The sequence below is a fragment of the Anser cygnoides genome, chromosome 8 (assembly GCF_040182565.1).
Source record: "Anser cygnoides isolate HZ-2024a breed goose chromosome 8, Taihu_goose_T2T_genome, whole genome shotgun sequence".
Lineage (NCBI taxonomy): Eukaryota > Metazoa > Chordata > Aves > Anseriformes > Anatidae > Anser > Anser cygnoides.
The window spans coordinates 1,941,178-1,959,253 of NC_089880.1; the positions used below are offsets into that span (position 1 = coordinate 1,941,178).

Below are 18,076 nucleotides of genomic sequence, written 5' to 3' on the forward strand. Positions count from 1 at the left end.
ATTTTTATGTTTAACCTCAGATTTTTTATTTTTAGCTAGGAATTCAGTGGTCAAAAGAAGTCAAACTGAAGTATTACTTTGATTCCTTTAAAAGGCTTCAGCAACCAATTCTTGAGATTCACCCAATTCTGAAGTAGTAAGGACAGGTTCCAAGAATATTTGCCAATAAATATTCAATCTATTCACAGTAGGATAAAGCAAGCAATGCACAACTGTTATCAAAATAAGATAAAAATATGATTGCTGGCTTGGGTGAATAAAGTTGATTTTGGCAGAAGGCAGTATGTTAAACTTGCATTTACAGAATAACGATACTGAAATTTCAAGGCTACCGTTTGCAGCAAGAGAAATCTAAAAATCAGAGTTCCCTCTTTCTTTGTCTCTACCTTAGTAACAGTAGGAAGTCTTAGTAACTCTTAGTAAGATTTCCTGGTTATAAACCAAATATGATTCAAAAGAAAACTAGTGTGTTGCTGAAAGTGTGATCTAACCACGTTTAGCTAAAGGAAACAAGTTATAAGCATTTTCAAATGCCTGTCCTATAATTCAGTAAAAACACTGTCAACATGAAAAGACAACTGAAAATTAAGTCTAATTATAAGCCAATTAAAAATATCAAATAAATTATAATCACATTTAACATGAATAAAAGCAGTTTAATTTCCTTCAAGTTCCTGAGACTAACGGTCCACAGTATTTAATAGGATCCCTGGTAGTCAGCAGTTGACTACTACTTACTGCTGACACTCATCCATTGTGAGGGTCCCACTCCAGTTAATGCATATACTAGCACACTATCATTTCTCCTGGCAGCTTCTTTGGGAAGAGTGCTCATTTCAGAAAATGAAGCAGTCAGAGCATCTCGGATTGAACAAATGGGAAATACGTTGTAACTTGAGAGACAAATAGCAGTATTATGTCCAGTTGGCACTGCAATGCAGAAACATTTCTGCATATGCACACAAAAAGCATGTACAAAGTTAAGGTTACAAGCCTTTTCATGCTGCATTTTCACTTCCACGCACACAAGCATCTCCTTAGATGTCTTATGCTTTCTGAAACCCATTTTTAAATATAAGGTTGTACTTCCACAGCCAGACACATTCATAATGAAACCATTGCAACATGAACCCTGCACAAACAGAATTCATGAGCTAAACCAAATAGTTGCAGAAACTAATATTAGCAATCCTTCACCTAAAACCTCTTAGCAAGTTTAATGGCTGTACAGCTAGAATGCAAATGGCGTTTAAGTTCCCCAACAAAATCAGCTTCCTTATACAAAAGGTACTGCTAGGCTTGCATTGTGACAGAACTGTATCAGAGCATTTTAACAGTCTGAGATTTAAGAAAAGCAGAAGTATGACATAATATATCACACAATAAAGAAAAAGTTTAATGCAAAAAAAGTGACTTAAAGGCATCCTTAATTTTTCTTCAGTTGTAAGGCAGCTTTACCCAAACACATGGGCCATATGCAAAAGGCTAAGGACAGTCTTTTGAGAACTTCCTGATAACTTGCACAGTACTCAATATTGTGTGTAAAATAAGTTATCATGTATTACAGAAGACATTCTTTGTGTAGAAACATGATGACATTCTCTGACAATTTAAGAAAGATTTGCTAAATTAGAAGTGTACTATCATTATAATTGTATTAAGACAAAGCTCAAGGCTGTGGCTCTTATTTCAGTGCCAGTGAATTTCCTGTCTCACTTTAACGTTGTTTTGTTGTCTTTTTTTTTTTTAACCCTAAAGCCATAGCTATAAATGCAGGCCTAATTATGATTATTAATTTGTAAATAACAGCCATCACAAATGCCAAATGAGAGTCATTCCTGGAAATTACTGACAATTCACGAAGACCAAACCAACCAAACTAGGACAGGTGCTGAATACAAGAACTTCTGTTTACTCTGCCTATTCAAGTTATCCAATCACTGCTGTTCCTCCTGAGGAAGAGGCCTTAATAACAGGGACTGCTGTTTGAAAGATAGCAGCTGAGAGGGACTGTATGGGCCTCTCTTCCATGAGATCCATATGAAAATTTAGAGATAGCCATCCCTATCTCTTACAAAAGCCATTTTGGTTTCTCCACTGCCATATCTACCCCTAGATTTCTAACTGAAACAGTTAGAATACATTTTGCAGACCTCAGAAGATTTGCAAGCAACGTGTAAAAACAAGAAAAAAGGAAAAGAAAAAAAATCAGTAAATTTTTCTTCCTTTTCACTTTGAGGCAGACATGAAGGATAGTTGTATATCTCCTTAGAAGAGGAATTCAGGAAATAAGTCACATCTTCATTGCATGTTTTCAGACAGTTTTTATGTAAAATATTAAGATTAAGCTATTCAGACTATTCCAGAACTTTGAGTCACCTCAGATTTCCTTCTTTAGGAAAAAAGCTTCAGCTTGAGATCTGACTTGAAATGGACAAAACAGACAAGTATATTCTTACATAGATAGTGTTATTATGCTGTTGTATTTACTGGTGCTTTCCCTCAGGTTTAATTTCATGTCGAAATTCTTAAATACACACGTAGGAAACTGTCTAGATTTTGCTGAAATGCAAATCATTCAACATGTTCTAATAGCTCATTGAAGAGACATGAACATAAGTAGGAGAGTGAAAATCCATTAAAAGACTGGAAAACTATTTCAGGGAAATTTTAATACAACAGTAGCCTGGACAAAAACACTTACTTCCCTTTGTAGCTCACCTAAACTACAAATAGTAAAGTTTGCCTGAATTGTTAGGGGTGTGGGCTTGACATAAGTTTGCATTCTAGCAGACTGGAATCACCATCACATCACATTGGAATCACCATTACATGGCTTTACAACTTGTCTTTGATTTCCCCTCCTCCCCACCCCCAAAAGTGAGGTTTGTGAGGCAATACAAATCAGTATTTAATGCATTAATTGAATCACTGAACAAAAAATCACTGAACAAAAAATCACTGAACAAAAAATCACTGAACAAAAAATCACTGAACAAAAAATCACTGAACAAAAAATCACTGAACAAAAAATCACTGAACAAAAAATCACTGAACAAAAAATCACTGAACAAAAAATCACTGAACAAAAAATCACTGAACAAAAAATCACTGAACAAAAAATCACTGAACAAAAAATCACTGAACAAAAAATCACTGAACAAATTGAAATTGCTGTTTAAGAACAGTGTATTAGGTACTGTGACTTAGAGCAGGAAATATCTTGATCATGCCATACAAATAACATCAGTAAGAGTTTCAGTTTGTTTGCAAAATTGCTTCCTTTGCTACTAAGCTAATAAAACCCTATTAAACATCTCCTTTATCATGGAGGCTTTTTACTTATTTTTAAAGTTTGTTTTTTTTTTAAACAGCTTTGATTTGGATTTCTTTAAATGTAGAAATTAATTTCCTCATCTAAAAAATTTCACACTACAAAAGTTTTAAATCAGATCAACAAAATGTTGATTTTTAGGGAGTCTAGCAATGCTCTCTGAAATTACGTTGTTGGTCAGTCAGCGTAGGAAAATCCAACTGTACCCCAGCATACTGAAGATTGTTTGGAACTCAGCACATTTGGCCATTTAATTGGGATGGAGTTTGGCATAACTGAAGTAGGAACCTTGCACAATCCACGACGGACCCTAATAAAAATTAGTGATTCTAGACAGAAAAAGTTTGGTGATTTCTCTTAAATAGTATTCCTTTTAATAGGTGTTTCCTGAAGAAAATTAACTCCACTTTGTATTGATGAGTTCAAACTGTGTTTGCCTATTCAGATTACCTCATCTGCCCATCCCAAGAAATTTATAATGTTTATAATGTACATACCAAGATAAAAATCAGTTGACAAAAATTCTTCGGCTCTTCCTTTTGAAATGTAATAAAATGAATCTTAGAGAAAATTCCATTTGATTTGTTATGGTTTTTAAAACATGCAGAAAGAAGCAGATAGAGGAAATTAATTTCATGTTGTTTTTAGTAAGGCATAAGGGATTAAAGAAGGCCAACTTGCAGCATAACTCCATGGTAGGAAGATGCTGCATCTCTCTATATCCAGTTGCCTCCATGGTCTCATGTGTCTGAACTTCTTGATCCATACTATCTCAAAACAGTACAACTGTTTCTGAAGTTTATAAATTGAATTCAGTCTAACAGTTTCAGTATGACCTACCAACTTGTTATAGCAATTGCAGCAAAACACCTTGAAACTGGCAACAATAGAAACTAATAAGAGACAAGCGAACACTAAATGCCAGGCCTTATAACTTCATTGCGGGCCCAAACCAAACCACCAATGAACGGCAATGTTATTTACTAGAAAGGACCTAGGGTGCCTTTTCAGTTGTACCAATATGGCTGCTGCTGTCTTTAAAAGCTGAAAGCCCAGTCTCCAGAGTGAGATTTTTTTTGTCATCTCTGATGGGATTAAATACAACAGTCATAAGGTACCACGATATTAGATGAATTTTCCCCACTCGTCATTAATTCTTTGTATTCCAAGCTCATATGATTATCTATGTTTTGCAGTTTAAAGAAAGAACTACCTTTGGACGATCCTTTAAAAACTATGAGTTTTAAAAGCAGAGTAACACTGGCACACAAACTATTTACTAAAAATGAACTTTGCTGACCATATCACTAAACAGAGTTCAAGCCATTGCAGTGTGTCAAAAGTGAAAAAAGCAAAACAGCAGCAAGAAATTTCCAAGACTGAGTCATTTCAGGCTTATTTAAGTGCTATAAGAAAAAATGTGGCCTCTGTTTTAAATTGCCTCTTTAAAAGTCATACTCAGTCTTACTGTAGTACAAAAGGCTTTATAAAATCCCTATAGATGCCAGTAAGCTGAAATAAAAACTATGAAGTAGTTTTAATGCATTAAAGCAAGCTCATTTCTAGTTCTCCCACTATGTACTTCATATTGCTCTGAATGTAAGAGTACATTTGCTGCCTTTTTTTTAAAATAAAAAGTGTTTTTTCAATATTATCAAAGAGTTCTTAAGCCAAAACGAAATATATTAAGTGTATGTTGTATATCAGTTTTACTAAAGACTAGTCTGCTGTATTGTAAACGTGACAAAGATTAAAACTAGCAACAAGTGTTCAGACCAGAAGGTTTCCAGTGAATCAGAACAGGAAACCAATAAAGCGATCAATGGGAGGTCATGACTTTTTGATCACTGTACTATATGGTTAAAGAGTGTTTTTGATCTACTGCCATATAATCAAATTAAACTTTGAAGTTCTGTATCAAATACGCAATTGAAATAGTAACAGTGCTAAGGAAGTAACCAACTTTTAAACTACAAGTATTTTCAAAAGTAGTCATTCTTCAGTAACTCTAAGTCAGATTTTGTCTATTAAGGGTATTTTTCTAAGATCTTGCCAAATTTATTTTAATGAGATCATATATAATTCCAGAAAAGTTAAGCTGACTTAACCCTGAGAAGTTTCTGTAAGTAGCTAGCTGGTAGGTGGAAAGTTCCCAGAAACTCTTCCCACATGAAGTTTTAATGAAGGTGTTTATTTGGAGTGAGGACATAGCAACAAAAATAATTTAAAACAGCATGATCACACTGAATGCACTGCAATTATCACAAACTTATATCCAAGGAACTACCTAAATCTCACTGCTCCTTCTCCCTATAGAGCACGCACATCTATAAATAGAATAATTACTGAAACTTCAAGTGTTAACTAGAATGTACTGGCTGATACAGAGACTGAAAATGTACCCATAATGGGTACAGTTACAGGAAATGATCATTTCGCACTTTTACTCTGTCCTTTTAAAACACGAGTTAACCTCTGCATTTTTATCAGACTATGTAACATTAATTTCATGGATCAGAGGCAAAAACTTCTATCCATGCTGCCTGCTATTCTGAGAGCAGTAAGAGAATTTTAGGATGGGTTTCTACCACATGCCCACCGTTTGCTCCACATACAAACAAGCTAATACATGGCATTCTTCTCCTGAGCTTGTTTCTCGAGTAGAAAATAGATGGCACCTGTGTTACCACTGTACATACAACATCTTTCCAAGGAGCAACTACTCAGTTAAGTTCGAACCAGTACCACAACCCCTCCCTCTGCTCAATCCCCAACAGAACTTGATTTGTACGCAGCAGCACAGGACAGATCCTGACAAAGCTCTGTGTGGTACAGCAGAGAGGTCACACACCTTAAGCAACATGCAAGGAGAGCAGCATTACTGCCATGATAATGAAGTACTGTTACCTATAATCAGTTCACTTCCTTTAGCAATCCAAATTCTAAACAGGGAGTATAGTTAGGTACAGCTTGCTACATTCATTTCTAATACTGCAATCAAGAACTAGTATATTTCTCCACAAGACAGATCTGAAGCTCAGATACTGTAGGATACAAACAAGGGAAAAAAAAGGGAAGTGTTTCTACAGAGAACAGTCACCAGCCTTCATTTTATCACTGAATCTGTCAGTAGTGGCAGTGAAACAGTTAAGATTCATATCTAAAACTGTTGCCCTCATCTTCTAGTCCCACTGCAGTGAACAAATTCATACCTGCTCTAAGGTGACACTGCATCACTGTTCTTGGTTACACTGTTCACTCATTTTGTTGAAGATGTTATTGAGGGGCATGTAGCTGATGCAAAGATGAAGGTGGAGTCAATGGCCAAAGGTTTGTGGAACAGAGTAGCATTGTTATGAAATCAATCATGCCTTTTTGGACAAGTGTAGGATGTCTGTGTTAACTATGCTATAAACACCCATTCAAAATGAATCAAAATAAAAAACTGATTTTCACAAAATACACACACACAGCTTCCACTGTGCAATAGAACTTCTGCCTGTTCATCGCTTAGTTAAGCCATATAGTCTTTAAAGCCAGCTGTTTTGTGAAGAACACGGTAACTAAACTAGAGAAAGTAATAGAAAGTATTAAGTCTCTCAATCTGTTCAGTCTCACTTCTGTAACAGTCTTGGGATTATCAAGCCAGCATAACATCTTTGATTCTTAAGTACAAGCTGAAATAAAGAAATAAAGCAATTCACTTTTCTAAAGCATACACTATATATTTAACTATCGTGTGTAGACAAAGCTGCTACATTAGACTGGGTGCTTGCAAACCACATGACCTCACAAACGCTATCTTATCACATCACAGGTTCCTCAGACTGACCACAACCACTTAAATCAGACTCCGCCAGCACAGAGACTCTATCTTTGACACGTACTAGTAGAGCAATTACATTTTTAGCTGTCCAGCAGCCTTGCAAGAACTTTGCTTGTGGGGAGGGAAAATCTGATGGTCTGTTGTCCAACTGTGCTTGCAAGATATGGTAGAAGAAAAGCACATGATTTATTGTGCTATAAACTTCTACCACAAGTTGAAGCACTTGTTTTGTAAATCTGAGGGCTAACATATTTCCTTTAAGGGACAGCACTTCTTATCAAGTAAGAAAACGTTTAGAGAGACACATTTTGAAAGCATTTGTCCAGTAAAACAAACTATTGGAAGGTGATAATGTGATTCTGGTCAGTATTGAGAAACAAGCAGTACTTTTAACAAGCATTAGTTTTAGTGAAAACTGAAATAAGAACAATGTAGAAATTGACTGCAATCTTAGAGATTAGCTGTTTTTATGAAAGCAAGCATGAAAAGTGACAACCACAAAAAGCCAAATACATATCTGCCTGTACAGTACAGTACACAGCATACTACATGGACAGTAAGCAGCACACTTCCAACCTTTCATGAATCTCATTATCTCCAGGAGACAAGGAGGGGAAGTAAGTTCACGAGACTGAGTAGAAGAGCATTATATACAACTATAGATGTTACAAGAACAGTAGTAAGCCTTTTTGGACTTGCTGTTCTCACCCCAATTCTAATGAAATAAGTTACATATTTCTTTCCAAGATCTAAATGCTGGTAAGTCTGATCTTGTCTCATTAACTCATACGATTTGATGCATGCAAGTCATTGCCTTATAAATACGTCTTCAGTGAAGAACTTTGTTTCTGATAGCTTGAACTAGAATCCATTTCTCACAGTTAATCCTTCTATGTCCATCACCCAAAGCTATGTATAACCTTTAAAGCTCTGAATGGGTGGAAGACATGTCCACATTGCAGTCACTTGTGATAGCAAAGCAGTACAGGCACATCCAAATTGAGTAGCTGGATGACAGTAGCCTAAGTACAGCAGAATAAAGCTCAGTTATTTACCCTGCTTCTGAATGCAGTCTAGTGGTGCTTCAGATTACAGAGCATTTGATTTGCTAAGCATTGAATTTGACTCAAAGATGACCTAATAACAAAATGAAGAGGAAAGGGATAATGCTCCCTGCTGGTATGCCATCACCAAAGCCAGATACTATTGTTGAGAGAATCAGGAGCTAGGAATGCTGCTAGGAGTGATCAACTGATCTCATGCTACTCAAGTGGCCACAAACAGCAGTGTCATTTTGTGCTCATCCATGGTTGACACAGTCATCATTTAGCTGCTTGTACAGCTTGTATAAAGACTAAACTGTGCTTGGGACCAGAACCACTCACTGTACCATGCTGATTTAAGATTAACCACTGAAATAAAAATAAGGAGGAAACAAATGAGCACTTTTTAAACAGAGCTTACCTACAAGTTCATGGTATTTAAGACCAAAGGAACTGTTAATGTGGTTTAAACTTTCCTCCTGCAGATGACAGCACACTGAATTCTGTTTGGTTGTTGTATTATGTGGCCTATACAGGTTTTCTTCATCCTTCAGGCTGATGGCTAGAGTTTACTTTCCCTTCTCCATTTTAGTTTCAGCAGTGGTAAGTCTAGAAAGCTACCCTAAGTTGCAAAAAGTAGCTTTAACTCATAGCTTTAGCCATATTAGCAATTACTCCTTTGAGGATAAATAATGCATAAGATATGACCAAAGTAATTACCTAAAGTGTCCTAAAAGATTTTGCTTGTGTAATAATTCAAAAGCATATTAATTAATCCCCAACTTTTATATCTCTTTTCATTAAGCCAACCTTAAAATGCAAGTTCACCATGAACAAGATCAGACCATGAGATAACACCTGTATCAGAATATTACTGACTGCATTAGTTTCTTACAACATAGTATCAGATCCATTCCTAGATAAAACTCTGTACGTGGGAATGGAAAGGTAGTAAACTAGTGGTCACTACTTCTTTGAGAAGCCATCAAGTTTTCAAGATACTAGAAGTGAGAAATATAAAAGACACAAACATAACCCTTTTTCTGCATTGTCAATATGCAAGAATTTAATCACCAGAATTTCCCTTGAAGTTACCATTATAGCCTTCTAAAAACCTCACAAAATCATTTTGGAAAGTAATGCTCTAGCTGCATCTGTCATCTTCTTTTCCATCAGCTATGCTGTTAATGAGGGCAGTTTGCAGAGGGTTTTCTAACCTCTTGAATTCTTCACCTTTGTGGCACACTAATATCAGGATTTTGTTTTTCATTCAAACACCAAAAACATATGCATAAGATTTTTATATTTGAGAGCTATCTCATCCTTCCTTCCTCAAAATATTTCAAGCATTTATTTGTTAAAAGCATATATCATTTACAGAAGAACAGCTAGGACAAAACTAGCTCCATATCCTGTCTCTGATGTTGGTCAATAGCAGATGCCTGAGAAATATTATAAGAGGCAGAAAGAATATAAGAGGCAAACAGCAGTATTTTCCCAGAACATTCTCCCTGGCCTTTAGCAAGTAGCTCATTTTTCAGTGATGCAAGTGGCATCTATGCAACTTCAGGAATTTATCCCTGCCCCCATTTCACTTGAGGATCTTGATTTTTGCACTGGAGAGAAGTGAGTAAATGCTCCTTACTCATCAACTACCAGATCCCTGAAGTACAGGTAAGTGTGAAAAATGGTTTTAAATATATCAGATATACTCCTGCCTTCTATGGACAGAAAGTTAAAGCAGCTAGTCAGCTTGAGTGAGATCAGGAAAACATTTAAATTGAGTCTATTTCAGTCCTAAACTTATACTGCAATGTACAATAAATACAAAATGTGTTGGAACTGCATTAAGAAAAATGAAGTGAGCAAAATCGGCACCTTAGAAGTGAAATTTCAGACACACTGTAGTATTTGGAGGATCCACTTAATGCTACTTTTTTGAAAACTGAAATTGGAGCTCGCCTGGACAATGACAATTTCCACTGGCAACTAAGAAAATCTCATGATTATTCATCCCTTAGACATTCAGTGCCATTCTATTATTCTTGCATGCTTTGAGTTTTATACCCTTCAGTGATTTTCAAATATCAAGGAAGAACACATACTGAGTGAAAGAAGCAGTAAGTTTCTGTATGCTGCTGCTTTCCTTCATAAAGCTATCCCCCAATGCATATGTACAACATGCAGTAGTGACAGCATAGAATAATGCTCTACAATCCCAAATCGTAGAGGCTACGTGCTTTATTGTATTTGAATACATACTAGGAAGAATTTAGCTTATTATGAAAATTGTGCTAAGATTAAAGACTTAATAAAAAACTGAAATGTAACAGCAAAACTCATTAAAACATTCCAAGAGACACAAAAATCAGCTAGCAGTATGACAAGGACAAGTTTTTACACAGTTTTGCTTTGAATACAATTTAACCTTAAGCACTTCAGTCCTAAAACACAAAGTCTGTAAGACTGGAAACCACTTGCTTCTGTCTCCAAAGGTGTCTTGTGGTCTGCCAGTGTAGCTTGTGGGTAAGCATGTCAATTCTAATCTTTTGTACCACTCCTGTAATCTAGGTAACACATATGAGCCTTGCAACATCCAACAGGAAGCAGAGACAGCTGCTGTGTAATATATATAAAGTACTGCATGTACAAAGGGGTAGTATATGAAATACAGAACTTAAGCACTTTATAAATCATTTAATTTCATTCAGTTTGAATTAAAAGTAAAAAAAAGTGGCAAACTACAAAGTACCTCCTCCCTTTTCTTCCTCCCACTATGTGATTTATGTTGAAATGAACAAGAACTAGTTTATGATTTACTTCAGTTTTCCTTAAGCCCTTTACTTTATTTAATGGGAATTCAAAGCAGCTTAACATTTCCATGTATTTTTCCCCCACAAACATTAACTGTTCACTTCCGTGCTACCTACTGAAGTGAGACAGTTTCTTGAATAGTGAAAATGTTTCACAGAAGATGCTTTTACTTAATACCTTAGAGTCTACTCAAAGGAAACTTCACTGAAATACAAGCACTCAGTACACAATCTGACAATACGTAACCCGTTACAAATCTTGCAGTGCCTGTAAACTTATGTCATTAACATTAAAATTTAACCTGCTCTAAATGATGTAAGGTCAAATGACACTCATCTGATCTGACTTCTGTGCCAAAGACAGGGGAACCAAGCTTACTGTATTTAATGACAAGTAATAAAGCTGCTTCACAGAAACTGCAGCCTGTCAGAGCTCAGAAGAGACAGGCCAAAATTAATTACGTAGATGACAACAAAAGGCAGAGGATTGGAAATAAAAACTTTTAAAAATAAAATTTATAATCTTACATTATATGCAGAGTTCTGATAACATAGCTGATTTGGGTTACTTCTCTCACCTGTTCCAGTATGGTAACTGAAATTTGGGTGTCAGCTTTCTCCATTACAAAGTCAAGATGTGCCACATCAGCAGCAGCCTGTTGCTCCTGCTCTGTAGTAGCACACCCAAAACCCAACTTTCCACTGGGAGAATTCAGCTTGAGACCCCAGGCAGCATTAATAACCAACTCCTGCTGCCCCATTCTCTGGTGTTTCTTACTGGAGACCTTCCACTGACATGATCACATCACAGGATGGAATTAGAGTATCTCACTACTCCAGGTTCCACTGATAATAGGGACACACGCACTCATATTTCTGGCCAAAGACACAAAAGTGTTTGTCAGAAGGCTAATATGGACTTCACTCCAATTACTTGTATTCATTCAATACATGATTTTTCATTATTTTGTTCCAGCCTTCAGATTGAGAACCTTCTGACGTAAACTTCTGTAAGAATTCAGTACTGCAAGAAGTGTTCAGCAAGGAAAAGTGTTCAATAAACAGAATCATCAATAAGTATCTTGGCACCGCCAAGAACCTTGTGTCACTTCGCCCAACTATAACTTTTGCGTTAATTGGTGTCCAGTTTAAAGTTCTGCAGGTAAAATATATGAAGTGTTAACTTCATACAGTCACTAAGAACTCTATTGCTTTACCAGTGCCTTTTACCTTTAACCAGCTAGGAGGCTGTGGTCAGCCTATCACCATGTCTTCAGGAAGATGACTTCACAGAGTTATTTGTAATTTTTTTTTTGCCCCCAGCTTTTGCAAAAGTATAATAAAAAAGCAGCCAAGTAGTATGGTCATTAATGCAGCTACACACGAAGACATTTCAGTGCAGATTTCATATAGTTAGTTAATCTTAATCGGTGTTGACTGAAGTATACTAGTCCTAGCATTTAGCAGTTGAGAGCAAACATTTTTGCCTCTTCTTATTGCCAGTTAAATATTGCTTTTCCAGGAAACACTACAAATGAAGTTCTTCACTTAGCAGCTGTTGATTGAAGACTTCATTAGAATCAATCTACCCACAAATACTACCTACATTTCAGACTTAATCTTACATTATCATAAAAATCAGCCTAGTGGGTTATGCTCAAAATAAAGCCTTAAGTATTACTTTCCCTCCATAAAGCCTGATTGTGCCTGAAGTGTTACTTTCCCTCTAAAGTTTCTATTTAAATACTAGACAACTAGATATATTAAAGTACAGGAAAAAAGTGATTAATAAACAAGGACTTCCAGGATTAAAAAAACTGTAAGGAAGCATTCAGAGATGCTATCAGCTTATAATTTGTTTAGTATATAAGGGTTTCTTGCTGCTGTTTCTATATATTCTAGAATGAGATATTTTGTTTCTATAGTTTAATTCTCAAACTAGGTAAGCAGTAAGCCATAACAAAGTGCACCTCTGGGAGAGAAGTGCTCTTCTACATGGAATTATGTGAACTCTAGTATTGTAGAGATTCGTATACTCCCTAGCTGGCCTTTTCCTTTAAGCAAATAGAAATACTATTAAAGATTTGTCCAGACTTAACTGTTTAGGATTCACTAGAATGACTCCATCATTGTTCTCTCAGATAACAAACCTAACCTTCCTTCCAACCTGTTCACAATAAAAACAAACACTTGTTTGCCTTCATGAAAAGAGTGTTGCTCAGACAGGCATATGACAATTGCTTGTATACAGAAAATTATTCAACAGCTTTCCAACGGTAACCCTACTTTTTCTCCAAAACTTTTAATCTTTTAAACTTACACTGAGCAGAATCAGTACAGTTCTTTTTTTCTTTATTTTTTTTTCATAATGCAAAATACACAAGGTATCTGGCTTTCTGGGAATTCTACAAGCAACGTTCTCATACAAAGCAAGCTAGTTATAGTCCTTTAATGGAAAATGCCAGGTTATTGATTTTTAAATTTATTTTTTAAGTGAGCTTAGTGATCAGTAGAGGTGCTGGACTGATGGCTCTAGAGACTATCTTCTATCTATAGAAGAGACAGCATTCCAAGAGCCTCTGCTATATTATAACTCTCAAGGGATGGGTCCTAAGAGTTTGAATCTACTAGGGTTGTTACAAAAACACTAGCTACACTTAAAGAAAGGATGTGCTTATTTAACAAAACCAAAAAGACAAACAAAATTATTGTTGTATTTGTTTACAATTCTACAATTTTAAGCTACTCTATCAGAGCTGTCTATTAGAATGCATACAGAAGCATACTAAAATGCAGTGACGACTGGGCATTTTGCACATAACAGTGTTAAGTAAAGACATTTCTTCACAACATACGACAAACTGAAATGAGCCAGTGAGCACAGCAGTTACACAAGCCATTTCGGTTTCAAGACCTTCTGATCTTTTTAACTAAGAGACAGTTATGACAACTATTGAAGCAAGGAAGTCTGAAGACAAATTTCATAGGCTAAAGGCTTTGGCAGTTTAAAACTTAATCTGTTAACTGATATTAAGCAAGCATCCTTTTTCTTTTTAAGCAATCTCGGTACACTACCACATAAAATTCGTCCTCACAATAGCAAGTACCAAAAGAGATCTCCACAGACTCTTCAGCTTGTACAAACGCAGTTTAGTTTCTAACTGAATTATCCTCAAAAGCTGTAACAAATAAAGACAAAGGGGCTTATTTTCATGCACATAGCTCTGAATGCAGCAAATAACAACACAGCACAATGTATGATCAACTCATGAAATCAAGGAGAACACAAGATGGAACATGCTGGTCTCATTTAATGTCAAATCATATAATTAAGGGGATTTTTGTTCTCTTACATCCCAGGATACAAGGGCAAGACTCATGTACAAAAGTTAATTCAATTCATTTAAAATAATTTACGCTGGCAAAATCAGGTTCTGAAGCTATAATAGCTACTTGAAAAGCAAGACCTACTACATTTAAAATATGACAAAAGGTGCAAGTGATCAGACACTAGAATTTTATCACTTACCTCATGATGCAGCTCAGCTATCTGATCTTTCAGTTCTCTGATATACTGGTTAGAATCAGAATTATTAAGCTGCCCTTGAATTTTTCCTTCTTCTTTCTGTTTTGATTTAAAAAAAGAATCTTATTCAAATTGTTCACAGATATGGTATATTAAAATTCTATTTTAACAGCTTGCTTATTTTTGTCACGTACAGACAACATTCACACACACGCACACACAAACCATCCAGCATTTTGCATCTGGTTGAAGTTACAAGCAGGTATAAGTAGTTCAGACCAAGCTGATCCCCTGGGAAACACTGTATGAAAAGGGCTCCCCCCCAAGTAAAATTATATTTATTGTGCAGGAACCCCAGAGAGCAAAAGTGAAGAAAAGAATGTCCCTTAGTACCAATGCTGTAAGAGGTACAATGACAATGACAAATTGGCAAGTAAAAAAAAAAGTCAGAGATGAAAAGGTTTGTCAACCTAATGTAGCTCTTAAGTGCCAATGACATCTTTTTGAGCATCTTGAAACGTGAAAGCCTGCAACACTTTCAGCTTATCTCTAAAGGGAATCCTAATGTGGCAATCTCTAAAGGGAATCCTAACGTGACTAAACCAAATTCTTGGCAGATCTCAGAAAAATAACTACCTGCTGCAAAGAACTCTTTTCTGAAAGCAGCCCATGTCTTCACTTTGCTAGGTACAAGTCAACAGCTGTAGGTATGTTGTAGTGTCCCCCTCTACCCTCCAATGAATAATTTCCAAAGCAGCTATAAACTTTGGAAGGTAGAAGCACCTTGATTTTATGCAAGTCTTTAACCTGACTGTAAATCACATACAACCAGAAATCTATAACAAGAAAATCTGGCTTCTCCACCTGTAGCTCATTTTGCTAAATCTCTACATATGCTTAAGAAAGCAAAAAAAAAATCAACTTCAACAGGCAAGCTTGAAGTTACTTGCAAATGGAACTTAAATACCTTGTAGAATGAGAGGTGTCAACTATTCTTCAAAATACAAAGCAAAAAGCTTTAACAGATAGCTTTCCCTGAAAGGGCACCAGGACACAAATATGTACTAGGACAGTATTTTGCATTCCAAAATCTTTTTGCTGAATAAAGAGAACAATCCTGCATAGTCTCAGTGTTGGCAAACTCAAAGCAATTTCCCTTTCAGAGATGTTTTTTTCTTGCAGAGTATACATCACTAGAATGACTTTCTGATATTCACTGTTAATTTACATATGCACTATTACTCCATGTTGTAAATTAACTGCACAAACTTAGTTTCCTAGCCAATCCATGGCTCAAATTTACAAAAAAAAGTAGCAAGTATTATCATTTTTCCCATGCTAAATAGATTAAACAACAACAACGCAAACAAAACTTATCTCCCTTTACAAGGATGACTATTGGTACTGAGAAATCCAAACAGAAGCAACAAAACTTGCAGACCAAAAATAATGCAGTTTACATTCATACACAGAAAAAGCTTCATTGGTATTGAGATTCCAGACAAGAAGGACTGTATCTCTTGCGACAGCAAAAATGTACATGGGAGAAACATTAATCTAAATCCTTTATCCCCATTTGAAATGGACTTTTCCATTTTAGCCTCTGGTACCTTGGATTCCAAATCATGATGTGACCATAAACCACTGTATCATAAAACAAGGGTAAAGTCGGATTTTCACCATAAATTTAAGACAGGTGCCATAACCCTTTTAAAACAAGTAAATATGTGGCTTTACATTGGAATTGAGTGCACAGGAAGACACAAAACAGGCATTTTCCGATTAAATCGGAATAAACAGCAGAGACAATAAAAGTTACTAGCTTAAATTCAACGCTGCACAAATTGCTGAAAACTGCTACTGTATACTATGCAGAGTATATATGCTATTGGGAATTATATATTATCATTAAATTTAAATGTTTTTTATCCCAAATATTACCATAAAGTTAATGCCAAGTTATTCTGTGATATCTGTGTTAAGTTTGCTCATGGAAGAGCAGACTCTACCTCCAGTCAGCTTAAACTGACTTAAGCTGAATGTCAGCATAAGCCTGGCTTGCAAGGTCCTCATTACTAGTGAAGGACAAGGAAGGTTTCAGTTTTCCTTTCATAACAGAAATTTCCTTACAGATTTTGTAGAGCTGACAACTCAAGAAGTATTTAGCACAAAAAAGGAACCCTGCAATGTGATTTTCTACAAATACATTTTTCAAAGAAAACTCATGCTGTAACTTCCTCTTGCAGTATTCAAAATACTAGAAGTCAGAAGCTGATCCTTTTCACCAGCTGTGGAAAATAAAAATAAAGAAATCAGGTATTTCTAGCTCTAACTATTTAAGACTATGTTCTATAAGCTACAAAATATATTTGCAGTGGGTAAATTGGATGGGTGCTACATAAATTTTAGGACAAGGTATTAATCTTCTCAGTTGTTGTCCATCTCTCTGAGCAGCAAAGATGTACATATGCACACATACACACACTTTAAAACCTATTTTAAAGTTGCTTAAAGTTGCTGCTGTTAAATTAGGTTTGTTGTTTGTGTCATTGGTTATTTAAAACACACTCATGCAGCTGCATTAGCAAACCACTGGAAAACATGCAGGCATCAGACATAGCATTAAAATATTTAATTCTTCCGAAGAAGTATTACTTGTTCTCTAAATCAGATATGCAGACAGATGAAATTTTACATCTTTCAGATGAATCAAAACATTTCAAGTAGTTTTATGTCAGAAAATGGTCTTTGTTGTCTATAATTCTTTAAAACTGTAAAAGATTGAAGTTTCTCACCAATATTTTCATATAATAAAAAAAATATGAAAAACTGTTGCATTTTCCAATCATTTTATATTTGCATTAAGTTCATACTACTTGCTAGCAATTTTCAGCTTCTGATGAGCATTTAGTAATTAAAGGCAAGTTTTATTTTGAACAGCTTAAATTTAGTAGTAACATTCTTTAACACTAGCTTTTTATTATTAGAGCAGTTGACAGACATCAAAACCAAAACCTGATGGCAGGAAACTTTCAACATGTGCAGTTCCTTTTACTACTCCAGAAAACGATACGAACAGCTTTCCCTACTTTTTTTTTTCCTATGTCACAAAGGAAGAATACTTACTTCCCAAAATTCTGTCATTCTAGATTTGTTTCTCAACCTACGCTAGGTTATATGACACAGCACTATGTATTGTTTTTTTTATGGTAATTGTGAAACAAGAACTTAATGTTTTTATAAAATGATCGTGGTATCATCCTAGGGTCACTTTTTAAGGAGTACTGTCAGTGTGTGCGTATCTTGAAATAGTGAAAAACCACCACCACAGTAAAACCCCAAGTTCTGTCCCCATGCTGGTCAGATTCCCACTTGTGCACCATAATTCTGGATGATGTTAGCTGTGCTTTAATGCTATGTGCCACTGAGACTGCTGCAAACTCCAGACTGTAAGCATACCCATGCTCCAAATATTTGTCTCACAAAAGGAAGCTGCAGAAAGGATTTTTAAGTTCGTGTTTCATTTAGTGGCTT

The 18,076-nt window shown here is 35.7% G+C and overlaps 1 protein-coding gene across 10 annotated transcripts in view; it reads right to left on the reverse strand.

Moving 5' to 3' along the window:
- The window catches only part of EVI5 (ecotropic viral integration site 5), a 77,115-nt gene that overhangs the window by 7,031 nt on the left and 52,008 nt on the right, over positions 1–18,076 (reverse strand). For 5 of the 10 annotated variants that reach the window (XM_067001591.1, XM_067001588.1, XM_067001587.1 and 2 more), the window contains 2 exons: positions 14,546–14,641; positions 14,124–14,195 (listed from right to left, as the gene is read on the reverse strand). The exons of 1 other annotated variant lie outside the window; for it this stretch is intronic. In XM_067001591.1, the coding sequence (XP_066857692.1) occupies positions 14,124–14,195; positions 14,546–14,641 (168 nt within the window). Of the gene's footprint in view, positions 1–14,091; positions 14,196–14,545; positions 14,642–18,076 lie in introns of all 10 variants that reach the window. 4 more of the 10 variants (XM_048067060.2, XM_067001590.1, XM_048067057.2 and 1 more) reach the window with 2 other exon arrangements.